The sequence below is a fragment of the Wyeomyia smithii genome, chromosome 2 (genome assembly GCF_029784165.1).
Source record: "Wyeomyia smithii strain HCP4-BCI-WySm-NY-G18 chromosome 2, ASM2978416v1, whole genome shotgun sequence".
In the NCBI taxonomy this organism is placed as follows: domain Eukaryota; kingdom Metazoa; phylum Arthropoda; class Insecta; order Diptera; family Culicidae; genus Wyeomyia; species Wyeomyia smithii.
The window spans coordinates 78,398,948-78,421,388 of NC_073695.1; the positions used below are offsets into that span (position 1 = coordinate 78,398,948).

General features: G+C 37.7%; 2 protein-coding genes across 3 annotated transcripts in view; one reads left to right on the top strand and one right to left on the bottom strand.

Annotated features, from left to right (window-relative positions):
- LOC129721701 (uncharacterized) overlaps nucleotides 1-18,384 on the top strand; it is a 42,468-nt gene extending 24,084 nt beyond the window's left edge. Inside the window, exons 3-12 of one of the 2 annotated variants that reach the window (XM_055674586.1) lie at nucleotides 1,072-1,287; nucleotides 1,354-1,431; nucleotides 14,968-15,139; nucleotides 15,197-15,280; nucleotides 15,667-15,800; nucleotides 15,858-15,994; nucleotides 16,114-16,347; nucleotides 16,407-16,569; nucleotides 16,638-16,803; nucleotides 16,870-18,384. In XM_055674586.1, coding sequence (XP_055530561.1) covers nucleotides 1,072-1,287; nucleotides 1,354-1,431; nucleotides 14,968-15,139; nucleotides 15,197-15,280; nucleotides 15,667-15,800; nucleotides 15,858-15,994; nucleotides 16,114-16,347; nucleotides 16,407-16,569; nucleotides 16,638-16,803; nucleotides 16,870-17,054 — 1,569 coding nt within the window. In that variant the 3' untranslated portion in view covers nucleotides 17,055-18,384. The remainder of the gene's footprint in view (nucleotides 1-1,071; nucleotides 1,288-1,353; nucleotides 1,432-14,967; nucleotides 15,140-15,196; nucleotides 15,281-15,666; nucleotides 15,801-15,857; nucleotides 15,995-16,113; nucleotides 16,348-16,406; nucleotides 16,570-16,637; nucleotides 16,804-16,869) is intronic. The other variant, XM_055674587.1, reaches the window with a different exon arrangement.
- On the bottom strand, nucleotides 18,067-21,611 carry LOC129721702 (sodium channel protein Nach-like). The gene is made up of 6 exons (XM_055674588.1): nucleotides 21,237-21,611; nucleotides 20,471-21,177; nucleotides 20,335-20,403; nucleotides 19,967-20,070; nucleotides 19,836-19,897; nucleotides 18,067-18,861 (listed from the first exon to the last, which is right to left on the bottom strand). Exons 1-6 carry the CDS (start codon nucleotides 21,392-21,394, stop codon nucleotides 18,381-18,383), a joined length of 1,581 nt encoding a protein of 526 aa, XP_055530563.1. The 5' UTR covers nucleotides 21,395-21,611; the 3' UTR covers nucleotides 18,067-18,380.
- Between the last annotated feature and the right edge of the window lie 830 nt (nucleotides 21,612-22,441).

Genomic DNA, 22,441 nt, shown 5'->3' on the forward strand with positions numbered 1-22,441 from the left:
AGAGATAATAATGGTGAAAATGTAACTAAAACTCCATGTACCTTTAAAATCGCCTAAATTGGTCCGATCATGATTTTCGCCCAGTAAGAATAACAGCATAAAAATCTGTTTTTTTTTTCCGGGAACCCATCAAACTATTGGTAAATCCACGTTACTAATATTATGCAACCGTCATTTCCCGGCCTTAGCAGATGTTTGCGGTATTCATGTCGATGTTCATATACACCTTGCCGTTCCTGACCGTACGCAACACAATCCATGTTTATGACGTTTGCCTCTAAAACATCGCGAAGCGCAAAAGAAAGAAGGTGAAAAGAGACCCTTCTGCTTCATTCAGATTTGGTTTTGCACACAGCGAACTGCATCGAGAAGCAGAGAAAGAAAACAACAACAATTTCCACCACAATGACCACAGACCGCCGGTCATAATTTTCCACGCAGACGGGCTTCTGTAGTATCTCCCCCAGCCCCACCCCAATGGCAGTATGTCTACCGCTAATGTTTTTGCGTTACGACGACGCAGCGGCCTTACCCTATTTGTAACATTTGGGCTTCGTGAGTAGTAACCCACTTGTTCAGCGACTGAGGCGGGCAGTCAAACCTCTTTGTGTTGCATTTTGGCACTATTGTAAGGTCAATTTTGATGAGAAACCGTCTCTTGACGTACGTTTTAAATTTAACATAATTTTATCACGGTACTGAATTATGTTTAATCGTTACAAGTATGAACTGAACCCACAGTGTACTGTAAAATAGTTATTTTGATATATTTTATTTTTGCACTTATTCGAAGCGAAGGCTGTGCAGTGCTGAACAACTCCACGTTACTGTATTTTCTTAGTACGAACTTCGGGTGCACATAAATGCAAAAACTGAGTGTAAATTTAAATGTTATCTAGCCGGGACGCCACGCAATCCATTGTTGCAAATTTTGAATTGTTTTTCAAGATGCCTAATTGGAAGAATTAGTTAATAAAATCGGTCGACCAATTCAACAATAAGATCTCATTTGATCTTATCATTTTTAGGCCATCATTACCTAAGCGAACGATTCTATTTTTTTTCGCACAGGCAACTATTTTAGCTCACGCAACTGAAAGTTCCAGTGCAACAACAGAAAATTCGGCTGGATACCAAACGCTGGACAATAATCCTCAACAAAATTTGTACAGCACACATGAATTGACGGCTGCTGCGACTGCCGCAGCGCTAACCACTGCCAGCCGAGGCGCGATTTCTTCTACGGCGGTTCCGAAGGTTCAACGAAAACGGGGTAGCGCCGGAAAGGTGAATTACTATATGACTATCCAGTTATGCTTAGAATGTACATATAAAATATATTCACTTCCACAGAAAAGTGTCATCGTCAGCCAACCGACCGACAACGTAAATAATTCCCGCGAATCACTTTCCCACGAGGGCAGCGAACCGGTAAGTTGACAAATGTAACTCAACATATATAAGAGCTTAAGCCTTTTTACCGTACTGGTAATACTACAAGGTATACAGCCCTAGGGGTTGTATGAAATGGTGACGTAGGACTAAATATATAAAATATGCCAAACTAAATATTATTATATGCTGCGCTAAACTGTTCATAGGTAACACTACCGTTTATTTTTGATAGTCGTTATTTTAAAACTAACGATGCATGAATACATGAAAATTTTACACTAGTAGTAGTTGCGAAAATTCTCATAACTCTTATCTTCAAGCATCTATAGTTCTGAAAAGAACCGATTCCATAATATTCAGTTAGAAATTCGTGCTACAGAACGCTGATAATCGCACCATGAATATTTTGTTGGCCGCGCATAAAATTTGCTCTCCGCTGTGCCCTCCAGTAGCTGTGCTAGCAAAATATCCTGCATCGAACGATGGTAAGTGTTGCTGCCGTATGCAAAATAAAGGTGTAACATAGTTCCGCAGTGCCTGGAAGTTGACTCGTATGCAGCTCTCGTTTCTCAATGTCGCGTACCTTTAACAGCTGCACTGCTCTCGCTTATGTGTAACAAACTAAACTGAAGCTGAATTTTCTACACGCAGTCTTTTGTATCGAGTTCAGCGTAGATTTTTACCATTAAGGCGTGGCCACGTAGCTTATAGAAAGAAAGAGAAACAAACCAACACATCTTCAATACTACTGAGTGATTTTCATAAGCATCAAAAGAAAGTTTTTGCTTTCCCGATGCGAAAATCACTTTGGTTCTTAGATTAACTAATTTTCGTTGCTGATATTTGACTGATAACGGTGTTCGAGTGAACACAATCAAACAATTAAACCGGAAAATCACTCAATTTAGCAGTGAAAATTCTTGAAATGAGGGTTATATCTTGTGACAAACTATTCATAGGTAACACTACCGTTTATCTTTGGTGCGTCCTGGTCGTTATTGTAAAAATGATTATTTAGAAATAGATGGACATTTCACACTAGTAGTAGTTGTGAAAATTCTTATAACTCTTATCTTCATTATCTAATAGTTCTGAAAAGAACCGATTTCATAATCTTCAGCTCGAAATGTAGCTACAGAATGTTGATGATCACACCACCACCGGTAGCATCGATTATTTAGTTGGCCGCGTATAAAATTTGCTCTCCGCTGTGCCCTCCAGCAACTGTGCCAGCAAAATATCCTGCAGCGTACGATGGTTATTGTTGCTGCCGTGTGCAGAATACAGGTAACATGCTCCGCGGTGCCTGGAAGTTGAATCGTATGCAGCTCTCGTTTCTCAATGTCGCAAAGCTTAACAGCTGCACCGCACTCGCTATTGTGGAACAAACTAAACTGAAGCTGAATTTTCCACACGCAGTCTTTTTATCGAGTTCAGCGTAGATTTTTACCATTAAGGCGTGGCCACGCAGCTGAGACAAAGACAAACAAACCAAAACACTTTGTAGAATCAAAATATGTAGGCAGTGGAATTTATTTCGTCCATGTTATTGTTATCTGTGCTTGGGAAGCAAGCCAAGAACAAGGGCAATGTATGGGAAAGCTTGACCATGGAACTTTTCACCTTTTTCCACCATCAAGCAGCAAAGCAACAATGTTGAACATAATATCAAAAAATTGTTACACATTTTATCTTTCCACCGACATATAAATGACTAAGATGCATTAAGTCGTTCGCTTGCTATAACCGTTTGAAATCTGACGCAACATTTGCCAGTTTCATTTTCATTTTCACAAAGTGTAATCTAGTATAGAAAACAAAGACGTAGTCCTACGTCAAAACTTGGAAAAAAATGTCCAAAAAACATATTTAAAACATTTTTCAGAATGTTTAAAAAAATCTTTCTAAAAATTTTCTTTTAAAATTTTTTTACTGAGAGCTTCTCCGCCACTGACTGTCACACAATGGATCTATTATCAAATTATCTGCAACTAAGGTGATTTGCATATTTTTCACAGTCAATTTCACGGTGCAATGCCATAAGATGTAATCAAAACCATTTGCCACAGTATGGTAGGCACATGTGTGCTGTACTATGGCACGAAAATTTCGGTTACTAGGCCATCGCACGCTGTAAGTTCACTGATACGATTTGTGCACCCTCGAGTGGCAAAACATATCAAATTAACACACTAATGTGCTTGATAATACTCCAGCTGTGTGTGCTTAGTGAATCCTGCGATAAATTTCGATATGATATGGTAACTTGAGTTTCAAAAAAAAAATAATAATAATAATTAAAATATGGTATAAAATGTCTCAAGAGGGTTCTATATTGTATTTTACATATTTTAACCACTAACGAGATCATGTTTACAACAAAACAGAAGTTTTGTAATAATTTTGTTCTTATCGGGAAGGCTCAAGAAAAAAAGGACTACCTTTTTGTCTAAAATATTTGCAGTGAAAGGTTAGTAAAATTCAATTAACAAAACTATTAAATCTCGTTTATTGCCAGTCAAAAATTGGTAGAATATTTTTGTTAAAGATGTAATGATAAGTGAATATTAGCGGTGAAGCTCAGAAATTTTTTCTTCAGTTTAAAACTTGGTCCACTGCCGTAATGTATCATATTCTGTTCTATTCACCCTCTAGGGGTGACACCCATGAGGAAAATTTTCATACGTGTCACCTTCAAAAATGTGACATCCGTGGGATTATCAATTAGGTGGAAGTTGAGGTAAAACCATCGATAATTATATAAATTCGCTCCTGAGAGTATGATTTCAACCAATTTTTCAAAAATGGGTAGATCTGGTGCAATTGAAAACGAGCGTGCTGACTCAACAATTTTTGATAACAAGATGATTATGATGCAACCTGGTGGGGGTGACACCCAGGGAAAGCAGGGGGGCACTCAATTTTTCCGCCTCGGGTGTCACCCCGTCTAGCTACGCCACTGGTTCTATTTTAGCTTTTATTATCGACGCATTCAAGTTTCAAGAAAAATTGTGCAACCAACGAACGACCGTTCCTTTCTAGTTTGAAAAAATAACCATCAGAGGCATACTTGAGTTAATGTTACGCGCCATAATTTTCTCGTTTTTGTGTGAATATAGGAACTATATACATATATACATATACATATATATATATATTATACATGTGTTTGTGAAGTAACATGGCCGGGTCAGACAGCAAGTTAATATCCACTTGGAAGGAAATCTTCTGATAATCGATGATTAAAATGCAGCACCTTACCCTAATCGCCTTTTTTATTGTGCGCCCTAACATTTTTCAAAATATAACTGAGCCGTGACTAAAACCCTCATTTGATAATTTATCTAGTAGGTAGTGATTGGGAATTTCCTGCGTCAGAGCATACTGTGTAGATTCCACCTACAAACAAACATTGCACACGCGTCAACAACCACCCTAGTTCTTTGTTTATCTAGAAGCTGAAAAGCAGTTATTAAAAGATGCGTCATAGTGTGGAAGGTATACCTAAAAGTCGACGGACACGGTTTGCAAGTAGGTATACACACGTTCTTCACACGTTCAGCCGAGAGCGAAGGTACAACCGGAGGCGCATATTTTAGTTCTAGCTCGATGATTTTGTGTGTTTTACTAAAGGCGAACACGCGTTTCAAACTGCTGCGTCTAGCGTAGCTGGTTTTGTCAATTTTTACCTCATTCTGATCCAACGGCACCACGATAAACGGTACACGTGAACACAGTTTAACAGAAAGCGAAAGTTCTATTGCTGTTTAGGTCTCGATTTTTGCTTCGTGAGGAGATTATACAATCACGTTCAAAGTTATACTTTGAAATGGGCTGCGCTATCGTGCATTACACTGGTCAACACAAGTGCACTCCAGAAGCTCAAACCAGAAAAAAATGAAAGATTATAACCATTCCTGTGAATTTTGGTGTCCCTAGCCATTACCGTTCTTCCAGAGACATAAATGAAATTAACTCAATTTATGTGAAAACTGAGTGATTTTCAGAAAACTTCCATCGGGAAATATCTTACCCAGCTAATCTGCATCACAGAATCACAAGAAAAATTGTAAAAATCCAATTTATATCAACAAAATAAACACTTTTCCATCCTGGTGGTCCACTGAAAGAAGCAACCCATAGAGGACCGCTTTCTAATAGTGAACCACTTGTCAGGTTAACTCAATTTCACCTAACATAAATCGAAATTTATAAATGTTTGTCATGATTCTGATGCAGATTTGCTGGATAAGATGTTTCCCGATGAAAGTTTTCTGGAAATCCCTCGAGTTTCATAAATTGAGTTAATCTGGCGGGTGGTTCACTATAGGAAAGGGGTGCACTATAGATTAAGTCAGTTATAAATTCCGATTCAGGGTAAATTAATCCATAGTGGACCCCTTCCCTTGTTCCTTGACAACCAAATGGCTTGATTCTACTGAGATTTGAACCCACGACCAGCCGCTTATCAACCCGCATTTTGCGGCTACGAAGCTCCCCTGAGAAGGGCGTCCCAATTAATAAAGTTATTCAGATTTTTCGCGCATCATGGGAATTTTCTCAATGAAATCAAACTTCATGTGTATAGACCAAAGCATGGTGTTCAACATCATTTTTAAATTCAAGATGACTACTTCCAATTTTTGGAAAGCTGTATAAAACGTGCAACATTGGTATTTATGTACCGGTATGACGCTTAGAAACAGGACAGAAACCATTTTGATGGTAACTCTCGTTTTCCGGAAAGCTGGGCAAAATTGAGGAAAATCTAAACATAGAAAAATGCTCTGTCTGATCCATAGACTTCAAAACTGTTGAACTGATCTGCGTGAAAATTTGTATGTAGAGGTTTTTAACCCATTTCCCGCGGGTGATGCCATATGGGTAATATGAGTAATAAGAGCTTGAATGTCATTTTTTGATGTAAAAACCGATTTCTCTCCGGGGCAATAGGGTTATGCCGCGGAAGGTGAGTGATTAGACTATTTCGAGACCCCTCCCTCTCTCCACACGAGTGGAAGACAAACTTCTGCACAACTCAAGAACTAATCAGGCAAATGGAAGGGGGGAGCAAGAAATTGTTTTATGGTGGTTCGACACCCTTCTTCTCCTTCCTCTATTCTGGAAGGGAAGGCTTCCATTCAAATCAAATTTCTGCATAACAGCTCCCTAGTTATGCAGAAATTTGATCGAAATCAGGCAAATTTGGTGTGTGAATATTGTTGGGAGCAAGAAATGTTTCTATGATGGTCGAACCCTCTACACTCTGGAAGGGCGACTCGAGACGCCATTTTTAAATCCAAGATGAAACTGTAGGTTTCTGGAAAACAGATCATAATGGTCGAAAAACACCTAATATGGGTTTTTCATAATAATGCCCAGAGACCAGAAATCGACTCCACATGACTTCCAATTTCTGAAAACAGCCGAAAATGACAACCCAAATTAGGTGTTTCCGGAACCAGAATGACACTCAGAGGCCAGAAATTGATTTCACATACCATTTAGAAGTCTAAGATGGCTACTTGTGGTGTCTGGGAAACAACCGAACATGACCAAATACTACCCAATATGGGAATTCCTGTAATCGGTATAATGCATAGAAGCCTAGAATCGACCCTGGACCGCAGAGGCCAGAAAAGCCAGAAATTGACTGTATATGCCATTTTAAAATCCAAGATGGCGACTTCCTGTTTCTGGAAAACAGCTGAATGACCGAATACCACCCAATATTAGTATTGTCAGAATCGGAATGTTGCACAGAAGTCAAAAGGCGAGGATGTTCTCATTCCGATAAAACCAATCATTTTGAACTATTTGTCGTTATAAGTTTGAACGAATCCAATATCCGATTCGTCGCGCATTTGAGCATGAGCATGAGCATGATTGACCGCCCGCGGTTGCTACTCCGTTATTGCCAGATCAGCTGTAATTACACAAAGAACCAACAGATGATGTTTGGGACCAACATGCATCCTCAATGTGTAAAAACAGGTGACCTAAATCTTTATATTAGGCAATACCAGCGCCGGCCGCATCCGAATGCAGGTCAAAGAAGGAGTTTGTATAGGAATATGTTGACGTGATACACGCTTTATTGGAAGCCGAGAACACCTCTGCACTTCCACGAAAAAACACTGGTATGTTGGAGAAAGGGAAAGGTATACAGCAGGGTTCGTTTTGGTAAACGATGCGCTATATTCGAATGTCGGGTTCTTCAGAACAAGTGCCGCACCTACAAGTTTATTACATCCGCCACGATATTCATAATGTGATTCGAACTTATTTAGTTTGATAATGTAACACCGGAACAATAAAACGTACGCGAGGATACAGGACCTTTGACTAAACCGAGACCACTTAAAATTACCGTATATCTCCTCCTAAGGTGATCCTCTTTATACGCGCGAATACGCGTTTACATCGAAGCGTTACGAACAACCGTTTTAATCCCGCCGGCCGACACGGACGCGCAGGAACTCGGCGTTTACGTCGATTATCTCTTAACGATGAACGAGTTGCCTAATAAATATGAAAATTGGCAAAGTTCCATGCATCCAAAGCCTCAACAATTTAAAAAATGCAAATATATATATTAGCCAGAATATATTTTTAAATTTGTTGACAAAGTGCCGAACTAGTCATAAATATAACATATTATGTAAAACAACTGGTCAAAAGCTAGAACAATCAAAAAAATCAAAGCATATGATTCCGGAGAAACACATACTCCAAACTCCACAAACCACACTAACACTTTGTGGACAAAAACAAAACTTGTTACTGAAACCCTGCGAGAAATATACCGCGCACTAAATTTTAATGATGAAATCAAAATCTCTCTGTATTTGTTTTCTCACAAAAAGTTAAACTAGAAACAAGCACCAAAATATCACTTTACAATACAGACAAGACAAAACGTATACTTAGCTTTAATATCTTCATTTTCCAGTTGTTTTCATCGTTTTTGGACTTTTCTTTAAATGGCAGTACAGTGGCAACATGCATGTATGCCTTCACACACTCGTTTAATCCATAGAACATTTCATTCGTTGAAAAGAGATAGCACATAAACACTGTAAACGGCGATGCGTGGTTTTGATCTTATTGGCAAATTTTCAATTCAAGTTTAATTAGATACAGGCCAAATATAATTTGCACTATGCCAACGGATATATTCCTAATGAGCATTCAGTCACTATAAAACTATGTGGAGCAGCTGCTCGAAAAACACTATTCTTATTGTATGCAATAACACCACACACTCCACACTTTCAAACCGTCGCCAAGACAGCGATAGAAAAAAAAAAACAAGAAAAAATAAACACTTCGGTGAATCTAAAAAGCAACGCAATGATATTCAATTTTCACAATTAAATTCACTTTTTTTTGTGGAACTTCACACTTTTCGCACTCAGCACATTGCAATAGAACACCTGTATGTATGTTAAACAATTCTTTAAGTGTAAAATAACCGAAAATCACCAAATAATATGATGATTTCAAAGCAGGAACCAGCTGGCCAATCTTGATCACGGCCTACTTCATCCGATTCGTCGCGCATTTTTAGACTATAAACAAATCACAAGTTCAATCTTTTGACATATGAGCCGTTGCGGAACAGAGTGGCCTAAAGGCCATTTTTTTCAAAAATAAGTTTTTTACATAAACCGCATCTACTCAAGAAGCTGAAGTTAGGAGACTAGAAAAATTTCAAAATATCGAACTTTAAAGCTGATTTATACCATGTTGAAATTTCGTCCGAAACAGAATGGTCATTCTGTTTCGGAACAGAGTTGTCTATGTACATAAATCAAGGTAATACCGTCATGTAATATGTGACATGTAACATGCTACATGTGATATGGAACTTGTCATTTGTCCTGTAACATGTTACACGTGATTTGTCGGGGAGTTTTCGGTAGAAATTTAAAAAGCCAAGAGAAATGATTACCCTGATCTCTGTTAAGGAGGGTAGCTGGATTTTGTTTGAAAATTTCTAAACTTTCTGCGACATCTAATTTCCAAGAAGATGTTACTGATCGAACTAGACTGATGTTGTCGGTAGTCATAGCGTGATCTTCATGAAATATATGTTCGGCTATTATTCGGCTAGAAAGCACTATGTAAGTGTTGAAATACGTATATGTAAGTGAAAAGTGAAAAGTGATAGAATTAAATAGTGAAAGTGGATAAAAAGTGTGAAGTGTAGTAAAAATATTCTACCAAGACGCTCGAACAGAAGTGAATAAATATAATAACAAAGAAAACCGACCGAAGAAAACTACTGCCGGAAACGTTCGACACCCTATACCTTGAATTATTTTACAGTTTTATTTTTAAATAGTACAGAGAGAATGACTTGCGTTTTTTCGCGGGTAATCATTATACTCATTATCATTATACATTATACTCCAAACTGTGATTTTAAGAATTTTGTAGTGAGCAATTCTCGCTAAAACCGTCCCACTGGTGACATGCGGTCTTTAAAAAAGGATATTTTTATGTCTAAATGATCGAAAGTAGCGAAAAAATGAGAAAACCACTTTGGTTAGTTCATATTGATGGACCCCTCGGGCGCAAATCGGTTTAACGGGTTTTACAAAAATTGATTTTTGAGCAATTCTTGGCCTTTTTATTGATTTATTTCTCTTGAATTTGTCATTGAACCCCCTGCAACATATCGTTTTCAAGAAAAATAATAGAGCTTTCATTTTAAGTAGAAAAAAAATTTGTCGCCATCTTGGATCTTGCCGCCATCTTGAATTTCATCAGAAAAATGTGTTTTCGAGCAAGTTCGCAACCACCGATTTTAAAATCGACATCACCATTGGAAAGCTGAGAAAAAATGCTTTAAGAAACATTCAAAATATTAGGTGAGCATTGAGTTTACCTTGTCATTCTGGTCACTTTTCAAAATCGACATTCAAACAGTACAACGGATGACGTGCGGCCAATATCAAATCATGCTGAGCCTGTGGTGTGTGTATGTGTGTAGTGTATATTAGGGGCCATCCATGTTCCAGATTTTTACCTTCCCTTACCCCACAACTTCTCATAGAAATTCTCAAAATTTTGTATGGACCGTGGTCATCACACAGACCCCCTTCCCCAAAGTTGTCCACGTGGAGTGTGGATGGCCCAATGCCTGTGTGACTTTGGGTTTGTTCACAAATTACGTAAAGCAAAAAATCACTTTTCACTGCATTCACATTGTTTGTTTCTTCACTCCCTCGCTCCTCCTTGAGTGTAACGTAATTTGTGATTAAGTTTGTCTACTTTTTTTGCTAGAACAAAGTTTGGTTCCCGTACGAAGGACAGTTTTTGCGTGTTTAGTAATTAAACAAATTGATGTTAGATTTTGTTTTTGCTATTGGTATATACTGTTGTTTTCATGCATTAAACTACTATCAACAAACTTAGGTATGGTATACCAAGGTATAGTATGAGTCAAGTATATCCCGAGTAATCTGCAGAAGATTTGCGTATGCCAGCGTAAATAAAGTAAGAGTAGAATCATCACTTTTTTGATCCCTAGCAAATTCTTATCGACGAAAAGGGTACGTTTGCTACCTAACGAAATTCAGTCAATTGATTAAAGGCTATTCAAAAATTACGGTGCGTGGGTGCACTTACTACCTGTGAACTAGGAATACTGACTGTCCACATCATACGCACACCACAGGCTCAGTATATTGCGTTGATTTGATATTGGACGCGCGTCATGCGTTGAACTGTTTGAAGCTCGACTTTGAAAAGTGATCAGAATAACAAGATAACCTCAATGCTCACCTAATATTTTAAATGTATCTTAAAGCATTTTTTCTCAGCTTTCCAATGGTGATTTCAAATTTAAAATCGGTGGTTGCGAACTTGCTCAAAAATACATTTTTCTGATGAAATTCAAGATGGCGGCGAGATCCAAGATGGCGGCCAATTTTTTTCTACTTCAAATGAAAGCTCTATCATTTCTCTTGAAAACGATGTGTTGGTTGCAGGGTGTTCAATGACAAAAAAAAAAGAAATAAATCAATAAAAAGGTGAAGAATTGCTCAAAAATCAATTGAGAATTGCTCAGTTGGAAAAGTAGGTTAAAAGTCTACGAGTTTTATTTTTATGAATACCGAAATACCGGTTTTTCAAAAAGTTGTAATACCGACCACCCTAGGTGAGAGGAACAACCGAACGTGTAGCACATAGGTACAGTTTTTATTAATTTATTAAATCATGTTAATTTTACGAAATCGAACTCATTGACTGTTCTGTATCAAATACACATTTATCTATATCACATACGTACAGTTTGTCGCCCGTTCGGGACAAACTAATTACCGATGCTAAATCGTTTTTTATTTGGGTCCTGTTATATCAGTCAAATGTTATGCAATTCGAGTTCGTGAGTGATCTGAATTTTGAACAAGCTGCAGGCCAGCTAAAACCAAGAATGGAGCACGTCAAGACGATCGAGGGGACACACTCTCTTTATTCTTTCATACCGCAAGGGAAATATTACCTAGAAGTAAGAGAATATTCTCTAAGTCCCAATGAAAAGACCGAATATCTATTAGAATATTGAAGAGAAATAAAATAAAATATGCCAACAAAACTTTACACACTAACATAAGTATGTATGTCTCTGTGTATATATGCAAAAGAAAGTTCTTTTAATCTTCTTTCTAATGATGGAAATATTCTATGAAGAATATCATGTTACAGCATTTTCAGTGAGGTAAGATTTAACGAAAAACCAAACGGTCGAGTCGAACATGTTTTGGTGATTTTAATATTATTTTTGATTTAGACAACATACATCTCTAATTTTCACATATTTTATGTTAGAAAGCAAAATCTTTCGAATGGAATAATAAAATTTGATGTAGGTAGATGGGCACCAATTTAAAAATCAATTTTTCTGAAAGGAAACAATATGGCGGCTAAATCCAATATGGCGACTGCCCACTTTGATATTTGCAAAATTAGGCCCTATCTTTTCCCTTTCCAATGATATGTTGGTTTAGGTTATTTCATATAAATTCAAGAGTTAGATCAGATTTGGTGACCCAAGCTTTGAAGAAAAACGAAAAATTTAAAAAAAATTTTGATTTTTAGTTAACGGGGGATCCATCAATTTGATCAACTTTACTTGTTCAACATGGGCTCCCAAAAAACATAACTTGATCGTTTTCAATACCATCATGTGAATAGTGGGCCGGTCTCAGCGGGAATTGCTCATATCCAGAACCTGGGTAACGCCTTGTAATCGAGAGATTATGTCCGGAACGGTTTCTATCACAAGTGTGTCGACATTTTCCGGTATTCTACCGAGGCTAATGGCTCTTATTGGAATATTTAAAGTGGGTAACATCACTATTTGTAACGTTTTTAAGATTTTCGTGCAAATTTTTCTAGAAAAGTATTATATTTATTTATTAAACTACAGTGGACTATTTTTTTTTGTTTATTTGTTGTTATTTGTGTATAAAATTCATCTGACATGATTTTAGGCAGAACGGGTCTTTAAAGTGGCCGATTTTTGATATGAATCCTAGCTGACGGGTAGCTTTCGGAATAGCTATTGCGTGGTGACGATAAAAAGTAAGTTCAGGATCGAGAGTCACACCAAGATCTTTCACTTGTTCAACTCTATTCAGTGTTTGACCATCTATTTGGTAGCTAAATATTATGGCGATTTGGTGCGATGAAGAGTCATTATGTCGCATTTAGCAATGCTGATGTCAAACAATTTAATTTACACCAATGCACGAACGAATTTAACATATCTGTCGATAATCCTCGATGCAACGAATCGTCAAAAATAGTTCAAGGTCGTCAGCATAAAACGGCCTACAGTCAACTCCAAGGGCAGCAGCAACGTCATTGAAAAATTAAATAAACAACAGTTTGTTTATTTGCCACCTTGAGGTACACCAATCTGATCCCAATTTTTCTCGCATAACTTTATCGCACAAATATAAGCATAGCCATTTTACGAACTGTCGCGAAACACCCATTCGCAAGATTTGTCCAACAGTTTCCGAATATTAAAAGGTCGAAAGCAGCCAGATCAGTATATATCATGTCCACCTATGCTTTACATTCCAGTTCATTAATACAACAAGAGGTGAAGTCCAGAAGATTCGTAGTCACCAAGTCATAAAACCATATTGGTCAGATGAAATGTAGTGTCTATTAGCGTAAGTTACGACTAATTCAAAAATTCGAGCCAGCAGAATTTCAATTCCATTCTACCACGACGCTCGATAAGAAATTTATTTGTACTGTGGACTGGTTTGTTGATTGCAATTGCAACAAGTCGTTTTATTTCAACATAGTTCAAATCGGTTACTTCAACATATCAGTGTGCTCTGAACATACAATTTAAGCTTGACACACTTTGAATTCACCTTGTTACATAAACTTCTTTCTAAAGTAAATCTAGCTGAGGTATAGTAAGGGTTTAAAAGATTTCAGCTTTGGTAAAACATAATCCAAGCAGAAGCTCCATAACGACCTCGCATTTCTATGCATACAAATGAAGGTTTTGGTGTTATTCTGATTGGAAAGATAAGCCATCAATGTATGCGTCGTGCAAGCAATAAACATTGTATAGCGAAGAGATCTCCTCATCAGCAAAAAAAAAACGCTAGGAGCAAGCAGCAGCAGCAGTGCGTTGGTTGGAACTTTCGGTTTCAGAACCCTTCATGCGTGCAGAAAACCTCCTGCTTCTCCTCCGGCTAATTGAGAGTGACCAGTGATGGTTCCACACTCCGTCGCCGTGTGATGTGCTGGTGTACCTCTATGATTTAATTGCTTTCAGATGTCTTTCAATGTCATTGTTTTGTGTTGTCAGGCGTAAAGTTTACTGCAGTCAAACTTTCCTTAACACTGAAAATGACAGGCCGGAGGACACAGCGAGGCGACACCGTTTAAAAGGATGGTTTCATTGATTTATTATCTTATACCTATCCTAAGAAAATCGAGCAAATAACTTTTGGCGAAGGGTAAAGATTAAATTTTTACGGTAATAAACGGTTCATCATTCATTCATGGTTCATCAAATGATTAATCGCCCATATGCCTTGCTGACTCCTACCATGAGACATTCACTAAACAGGTGCAATTTGGCTCAAGGTCGCTACTCACGCCTGCACATAACCTCCCAACTGGGTGGCTCGATGCTTGGAAAAGCACTTAATTTCTACTTTGTTTTCTGCGTCCACCGAACTGTGCAAGTACAGACGAAAGCGAGCCATTTAGTTGCACTGCCCGGTTTACACTGACGCAATATCCTTCCTGTGTGAGTTTATTTTTTATTTATTTTTATCCACGCCTTGGCTTGGCAGCGGCCAAGCGGCATTACTAATCGTTAGTGTTAAATAATTGCTGCAAAGGTACTTGTGCTACAACAACGTAACTAATTGGCTATTAAATGGTACCTCGTACACAGTAGCCGCTTAACACCCACTCGTTAAGTGATATCTATCAACTTTGAACCTGCTCAGTTCATATTCATAGTTTCCGCTAATCCGCTAATAGTGATAAAATAAATTATAATTTGCGTCTGTTTCCAAGCAGGTTGTTTATGTCTCCGATACGGCCGGCTACATTCCGTTGACGTCAATACAGGCTGGCCACCCCCGGGTACCATCGGCGTACGGGAGCGATCTGGACTCCTCTTGGCGCCCTGATCCTTGGGATCGAGATTATAATCGGCGCTATCGATTCAATAATACCCGTGTGCAACGTGAGTTGGATTGAAGTCATTTTATTACAAAAAATACTAATAAATTGAGTCTTGTAGATATCGAAGCAGAGTGTCAAGATGACTACATGAAAATTCGCATCGGTTTTAATGGTTCTTTCAATGGACTTCTCTATTCATCAGGTGCGTACAGATGTCTTGCACGTCTAGGCGTTTCTTCTAACGATTAGTTCTGCCAGTTTATGAACATCGATTTTCCGTGTGAAATTATCAAGAAGTTCAAATTCAGTTTTGTACAAAACTATCGAAAATTCTTATTTTCATTCAGACGCTCTGTAATTTATCTTCATCGAAATTCTGGAAACCATTTTACGGCTTAATCGATTTTATCCTTACGCCAATCGGATACGGTCGTACATAGAAACAGGGATCAGATCACATAGGGAACAATAATCTTAGTCAAACTAAGTTTAAGAGGAACGATTATATTCAGCTCTACTCTTAATACGTTCGAACTATTAAATAAAGTTCTCAATTCAATAACCTACTCGATTTTTTATCTATGCTAGGTTACGCGTACGATCCGGATTGCATGTACATCAACGGATCAGGACGTGATTACTACGAGTTTTTAATTCAACTGAACCGCTGTGGAACGCTAGGGAAGAACGCCAATGGCGATGACAGCCGCAAAAATCCAACGGTAAGACGAACTGCATGAGCGTTTACTTCAACATTTTAACTAACGGTGTAATTGTAGAAAAATTTCATGTGGAATACCGTGACAGTGCAGTACAATCCACTCATCGAGGAAGAATTCGACGAGCACTTCAAGGTGACTTGCGAGTACGGGTACGACTTTTGGAAAACCGTAACATTTCCGTTTCTTGACGTTGAGTGAGTGTTGCTTTTAAATGCTATATTCATATCACCTGTTTTTATCTTGCTGCATTTCAAATACCGACAAATATCATACTTCGAATATCGTATTTAAATTATGCTTAAATTCATTCTAGAGTCGCCACCGGAAACCCCGTAGTATTCACCCTAAGCCCACCGGAATGCTACATGGAAATCCGAAATGGATACGGCACAAGTGGAGCCCGAGTAACCGGCCCCGTTCGGGTAGGCGATCCTCTAACCCTGATAATTTACATGAGAAGCAAGTATGACGGTTTCGATTTAGTAGTAAATGATTGCTTTGCCCACAATGGAGCGAACAAGCGAATACAACTGATTGATGAATATGGGTAAATATCTGTTGAGTGTTAAATAATATGAAATGCAATACCTTACTTAAACCTTTCAGATGCCCCGTGGACGACAAACTTATATCTCGCTTTCGTGGCAGCTGGACCGATGGAAGTCTTTTTGAGACGCAGATTTACGCCTATATGAAGACATTCCGTTTCACAGGCTCACCTGCTCTTTATATCGAATGTGACGTTCGAATGTGTCACGGGCGATGTCCAGTAAATGTTTACAACATCAAAAATTTCAGTAGGATTAAAATTAGCCTTCTTTTTCAATCTATTTGCAGAGCCAACCCTGTCATTGGAGAAATCTGAAAGGTATCACCAAACGAGAGGCGCAGCAGGAAACCAACTCTACGCTGTCAGATAATATAAGCTTATTCCAGTCGCTACGGGTTCTCCAAGAAGAAGATGACGATCAGAAGGAGAAAGAGCAAACTGCTACTGCTGCTAGTAAGTAGCTTCATTATCGGTGCAATCTTACCTACATCTGAACTCAATCTAATCTCAACCTCCTAGAACCGCAAGATATGTCTGAAACGTGTTTGAAGACTTCCGTGCTCTCCGCCATGTTGGCAACATGTTGCGTTGTGCTGTGCATCCTCTCCGGTTCCCTGTTAGCAGCGTGTGCCAAGCTTAGGTATCGAAAAAAGGATGAAGCTTTTTTTAATGCCTACGTGGGACACAAAGCTCAACTCGATTAGAGCGACGTGGGTGCGCTTCCACGTTGGCGTCAGCATCAAGAACTTCAGTAGCACATAAGACTCGTATAGGAAGTAATCGAAAACGTACCATTATGTTGATCGATTTGAAATATGCCACAGGCCAGCAACGCAAAACTATTACCGTATTGTTGCTATTGTATAGCAATATTATTCAAATATTTTGTACGTTCTCGAAAATTCCCGTGAATCTGAAATTTTTATATATGGGCTTCATATCCCAATTTACATCGATTTTCCACGGCAAACAAAGAAACCTTCAAATCGATCAACGTAAATCATTCGAATTATGTTATAGTTAGAATAACAACCATGACATTAACATTAGAAAAAAGGAACTGAAAGGTGCTAGTAGATTTCTGAGCCGGTGAAAAAGTAAATAACTGTCGCTTTTTGATACCAACCATTTGGAAAAACCAAATTGAAAAGTTTGGTATTTAAAACTGAAGAAAAAAAGTACATTCTAATAACATAAAAGAAAAACATTGATTGCAAATCAATATCTTTCGTTATCAGGTTGGCACTGTAATATTATAATAGTATTTCAACTAATTTAACGACGATCATCAATTTTCTTATAATATCTCATACAAATCGAATTGTAGGCAATTCATTTGTCTCCAAGATGCAGTATTTCATTTCTCTACCAAATATAATTACTCATGTTTAACATTACCTGCTTGTTAAACTCTATGGTAAAATAACAAACGTCCAAGATATTCAAATGTCCTTTGTAAGCATTTGTAAAAAATGGTCTGAATTTGGAAACATTCAGTGATTATACTAGAATATACATTAGAAATAGAAATAGCATTTTACGAGCAGAATTCACTCTACAACGCTGCAATTCCTGCTTCGAAATTTTGAACGCTGCGCTTCATAGTTTGTGTTAGTTTGTTTTGAGGCAGGAATTGTTCGAATTAATTTTAGCATCGCTAAGGAGAAGGTGATTTTAGGTTAGTTAGATGTACATAAATCAATTCGAAACGCTGCTTATTGTTTAATTCTTCTAAGAAACATGCAAAGATTTTTCAGGAGCTATACAATAATGAAGGTTCGTCATAGAGCGAAAAACTTTTTGTTCAACCTGCTTCTATCTCATCTAATGCACTTATATATCTCGCACAGCGTGGGATGATGAATGCAAATTACAAAATATCGTTAATGCATAAACCACCAAATTGTGAATTCTACCGTTACACAAATGTGATGTCTCTGGTTTCTCTTAACACAAGAAATTTAAGTGTAAATAAATACCTGCCACCAATCTACGCATTCCCCGTGAGTGATTATTAAACGATGTACCAATTAATATACGAACTCCAATCCTAGCTCATTTCGATGACGGTTCCCCTCGAATACAGGAATTACCAACGCAGGTTGCAGAGTTTGCTGTTGCTGTTTGAAAGCGGTGATCCTTTTTCGAACCTTTTCGTACATTTTCTCCCGAAAGATAACATTCTTCCTTTCGAAGTATCCGATCGGATAGCGTGGTGGGTTGAACATGCGACACGCAGTATGTTTCCGCCTGTAAAACGGTGGCTTTGTTGTTTCCGCTAGCTGCTTCTCTTGAACCCCCAGCTGGTAGAGGGTAAATGGTTTCACAGTAAAGTAGTAAAGCAGCTCTACAATGCTTAGTACCGATCCTCCCATACAGAGCCCGAGAATACCTCCAAAAGCAGCCAACAATGAGTCCCAGGTCATAAATGCTTCCCGCCGATATTTCACGCAGTACAGGTCCTTGAAGTGTACATGTAAAGTTGCGTAGTTTGTAACATTGCGACCACCACTATAAAGAAAAACGGGTAGATGTAGATGTATTTTTTTTAAATGCTTAGTGCATTTACAATGAAAATAAGGTAGATTAAACTGCTGCGGTAGTTTAAACTATTGAACAATTCTTAAAGGAATTTTCTACCGAATACATAATTTAGATATTGTAAAATGTTTGAAAAATTCAAACTGTAGTAGAAGTGATTCAATATTGCATAAAATTTATCCCTACTATAGCTAATTCCAGCGTAGAGTGCGTAAAGTAAATGATCGAACAGCTTTCATATTGATCGATGAGTATAAATACAGGCGATTATGTTATGTTATTTAATAACATTATGTTATTTACAATGTTATGTTATTTAATAACATTGTGAATTATGAATTAATAAAACTCCAATTTGTCAATGTTTGCGAAAAACATGAAAAAAAAACTGGACTTATGAAAAACAGTTTATATGTATAAGAAAAAAATAGCTGAATTTATTACAATCTTCTATGAACTAAAATGAGAATATCGAAAATTTACATTTTTAATCTATATTTAATTTGCTGTTACAGTTTGACTGATAAATTTGCTTTTTGGATGTTGCAAAAATTAGTTTCATAATTTATCAAGAGTTGCATTAGAAAAGTCGAGGCAAAATCATAATCTCACCAGAGAAAAAACAATCTTCTTAATTTCCCACAAGCATTTTCATCATTTTATTAATTCTCAAATGCGTGTTGTTTCCAATCGAACTGCTATTCGTAAAATGCTGTTTGGTAGCATGAAGCTTGAATGTTGCGCCTGCAAGTATGCATGGGTATATGACACAACTATCAAATTGATTACAAAACCATCATATACGAGTTTTTCATCAGCCCATGAAAAAATTAAATAAATTTAGTACAATACATTTGGATCGAACCATTCCGCAAATGAATTTTTAATATCAAAGAAATAATTTATAATAATTTAATATCAAAAGAAAACCAACAAACACTTACAAATAAGATGAATTGAGTGAACCCGGCTTCCGTTTACTGGCAATACTCTGAACGTTGTAATTCTGCGGAGGCACAAAAATAGCATTTAGTTGCTTCATATCAATTAAAACTTCCTCTGCGTAAAAGCTTACCAGAAATTTACAAGAAGGCATACAATCACAATCCATACCAAGATTCATGTTCGCTTCTTGTTGACCAGAAACTCCTGGTGGCGGTCGAAGACTATAAAAATACTCTATAAAAACACGCAATATATTAAAAAAAAAGACAGATTGTACAATACCGGACAGTCCAAAGTTCAAACGTTACGATATATCGATCACTTTCACGGAAATTAGGCTTAACTTACTGTTATTACTTTCGATCACCTTCAAATTAATTAGATGAAATCTGTTTTATCAATTAGTGTTAAATATTTAATATATCGCAAATGTTTAAATTCTGGATCTGTCCAAAACGTAAAATTATGACAGATTAGTCTTGGATTGAAATTGATTACTTCTGAAATGCCTCAAACAGTCGACACTTTGTAGAGTGCAAAGTGGTACATTCTCCGCTTCGGTAATATCTAGTGCAATGAGAGCGCCGCTATAATTAGTAAACGACCTCCAAAAAATTATTTTCTCAAAACTCACTGAAATCAGCATAAAAAAATGGAACACACTTGCATAGCCTGATGATTGTTCTCAACCGACACTCAGACATGCAGAGGTTCAAACTGAACTGACTGTTCGATTGTAGTTTGCCCTCGTTTTCCATGAAGCACTGCCTCTGTTCCAAGGGGACTCGCCTCAGCGAACTACTGCTGCTAATTGGCAAGGGAGTAACACACAAATCTACATCCCATCCTGGTTGTAAGGTATCCTCGAAATCCGAATCCGCTGGAAAATCCTGAGGATTGTGTACGAAAACTTCTGCCCCGTAAAATGACTTTATCGGTGCCATGTAGTTTCCTGGTTGAATATCCACCGTTACGGAGAGCCCCACGTGCTTCCCAGCGCCCGAAAGTCTAATGTTCACCGGGCCAGTATTGCGCGAGTTTGCCTTCTGGCCAACATACATCGATTTGTCGGCATTGAAAGAGCAGCAAAATCCGACGTGGGTTTTCGTAACCTGAAAATATTTGGAACAAGGAACTTCCGCTCCTAGCCAGTAGCAATACTTGATCAGTTGATCGCACGGTTGATTAAGTTTCAGCAGCATGGAGGCGGGATTTTCACCGAGCTGCCCTAGCAACTTTTCGTGCTCCAAAGCGGACGGAAAGGATGATTCGAAGTTCACCAAACTGGACATGGAAACCAGCAGTTGATTAGCTTCGTCAAGTGTGAGGCCCTTTGTCATTCTAAAAAAAATATTCCATAAGCAATCAGAATTTTCACTTGCACAAATCTCGATACTCACAACTGGTCGGTCAAATTTTTCACTCGACTTTTGTCTATTTTGTTTATATTGCAAATTGTTACAGCCGGAAAAGGAATGTTCCAAATCGGGTACGACGTGGTTTCGATTGTGGTGATCGTTGGAGTGTTTTTAAATCGTATCCAGGCCAGTTGCATCATGGCGAGCGTTATCACAACACCTAGCACTGAAATAACTCCCCACACTATCCGAACTAGAGAATGATACTGAGTACTTCCATGAAATTCGGAACCAACCACATACTTGAGCCCATGGAGGGATGTGTGCTCACAAAATTCTTTGCAAATCTTTTTAAAAGAGTCGTAGAAACGCTTTAAAGTAACCAGAGGACTGACTGTTGATGTTGGATTTCTCAACCGAAGGATGGGAGTGAACATTTTCCACAAGCTGCACTTTTCCTACTGATATGACATCCAAAGGGAAATTCGCAGCACCGCAAGCATCACAGTACGCTATATTGGGTAGGTAGCTTGTAGCTGATATCCTGATTGGTCATAAATAATGCAATTCTATCATGATAATAAATAACCGGACAGAAAGGCTACTGGCAATTATTGCAGCTGTAATTATTCACGCTAGAATTTGAAAATCATACTATTGCACAACTTTTACTCCCTTTCTTTGAACGTCGCTTCAAGTTCGATGATCTCAAGCACTCATCTACTAGCAGGCAATCCTAATAGGTCTTACCTACTTATATATTCAGTTATTTATCTATCAAACTATGAATGCAAAAAGCTCTTCGGCAGTAATCTTAGGAAAATCTATTAGTGGTGATGAACAGCAGAAAATCTAGATTTTTGTAATTTATCATCAGAGTGTTTTTTTTTCCACACAACATTTATTTGACACGACACAATACAAATTAATGTTTCACGGACTCAATTGTAAATCGGAGAGTTGATCATATTCATATGATCATATTGTATCATATTGATTAAGAAAAATATATCTAATGTCAAACAACTTTCAAGTATTTAAGGAGGCTCCAAAATAAGTGCATTTTTATCAAAAACTGTTAGAAAACTAAGATAAAATATTCATTCAATAATGGTCGCTACTTTCTCGCAACGAACGCGTTAAAAAGTATTTTAAAAAATAGTAAATATTGTGGAATAGTTGCATATACACTACCCGTCATAAGTTTGGAATCGCTTTACTGAGTATTGCAACACCCAGTTTGAATA

Excerpts from the sequence above, each read along its gene's own strand:
- LOC129721702 (XM_055674588.1), bottom strand. The coding sequence starts at position 21,394 with ATGATGCAACTGGCCTGGATACGATTTAAAAACACTCCAACGATCACC. Across the intron at positions 20,404-20,470 it reads ATTTTTTTATGCTGATTTCA|ATATTACCGAAGCGGAGAAT; the intron begins GTGAGTTTTGAG and ends TCATTGCACTAG. Across the intron at positions 19,898-19,966 it reads TGCCTTCTTGTAAATTTCTG|AATTACAACGTTCAGAGTAT; the intron begins GTAAGCTTTTAC and ends GTGCCTCCGCAG.